At 41.7% G+C, this 1,387-nt stretch overlaps 1 protein-coding gene across 4 annotated transcripts in view; it reads left to right on the forward strand.

Annotated features, from left to right (window-relative positions):
• The first annotated feature begins 823 nt into the window (after window positions 1-823).
• Window positions 824-1,387, forward strand: part of CACNA2D1 (calcium voltage-gated channel auxiliary subunit alpha2delta 1) — a 1,258,723-nt gene continuing 1,258,159 nt past the window's right edge. Inside the window, exon 1 of one of the 4 annotated variants that reach the window (XM_053716513.1) lies at window positions 824-1,387. This exon is cut by the window's right edge and continues 74 nt beyond it. In XM_053716513.1, coding sequence (XP_053572488.1) covers window positions 1,367-1,387 — 21 coding nt within the window. In that variant the 5' untranslated portion in view covers window positions 824-1,366. The other 3 variants (XM_053716514.1, XM_053716515.1, XM_053716516.1) reach the window with 3 other exon arrangements.

Raw genomic sequence — 1,387 nt, forward strand, 5'->3', positions numbered from 1 at the left:
GTTTAATAAGAAAACTGTAACAATTTAGAGAATTTTCAAGATTACATTCTAATGTTCCTTTATTTAAAATATATTTGCATACTTCTATCAAATCAGTCATCAAACTAGCAATGAACATACTGTACACACAGACCCAGAAACATATATTGTATGTCTGCACAGAGAGGACATAAATGAGACATCTGCAGGGAAAGGAGCATTTTGTGTGTTGCAAGTGGGAAGAGTTAATGGAGAAGTATGATTTATTTTAGGGGATGAAGCAGAACAGTCTATTGGGGGCTACATTTTAATTGCAGCATGGGAAAACCCTGTATTGCATAGCATACTCTGGCAGTTTGCTTTAGCTCTATTAAAATAAGCCTGTAATATATATACACACACACATATATATATATATATATATATATACACACACACACACACACACATATATATATTGTATTAATCTGGAAAGATGTGTTAGAGTGTGCCTAGTGTAGTCTAGCAGACTACATCTATTGTAATGCAATGATCAGATTAGAGCCGCCATTGATCTGGGAGATTTGAGACTGTTATAGTTTGCAGTCTTCATGAATTGTACTGATCTGAAAGTATCTGTGATTGGCACATTGTAGAGTATTATGTTCCCTGTGGCTATTACACGTCGGACATCACAGAGAGGTGAATAAGGAGCACCACAGGTCTGTATTCATCTCTGCAAACAACCTTATGCTAACTCTGTGCAGCTCCTGCTGAGCCAGTCATTGCTGGCTGTGGAGTTATAGCTCACAGACAGTAAGAAGTGCACTCTGCTCATATGGACTTGTTATTGATGGGATGGAGATCTGGCATTCAACAGCATCTGAAGCCCGGGACTGCTATGTAGATGAGCAGACGTGATAATGGTGATGACACTTTTGCAAAGGAAAAACAATGGTTTGCTGCAGTACATGAAGCATTACGGTAATGCAGGACTCAGGTCTGTGATTCTAGAGACAGCCTGGGCTGGAGAGCCCTCACCCTGTGGTCCCTCACCAGGGCGTGTCTGAGTGTCACTGACTGATCTCTAGCAACTTTCTATCGCTGGGAGACAAGAGGAAAATAAAATCCAAGCAGGAGCCTCCCCTCACTCCTCCCTTGCAACTTACCCACCTCATTCTCCCTCCCCTTCCCAGTCACTGGGGGAATAAATCAGAAAAGGAAACAGAGAGCTGAGATCTGTTACAAAGTATCACTGATGGCGGCTGATCAGATGTAACAGGGAGGTTTGTACAAGCTTTGCCCAGGGAGCCCTGCACAGCTTACACCCTCCTGCTTATTGTTATTTTTATTATTATTACCCCATCACATTGTTCTGGATAGCTGATCTGCCTGTTAGATTGCGAAGATGGCTGCTTCCTGGTTTCTA

This window comes from Bombina bombina, chromosome 6 (assembly GCF_027579735.1).
Source record: "Bombina bombina isolate aBomBom1 chromosome 6, aBomBom1.pri, whole genome shotgun sequence".
NCBI lineage: Eukaryota > Metazoa > Chordata > Amphibia > Anura > Bombinatoridae > Bombina > Bombina bombina.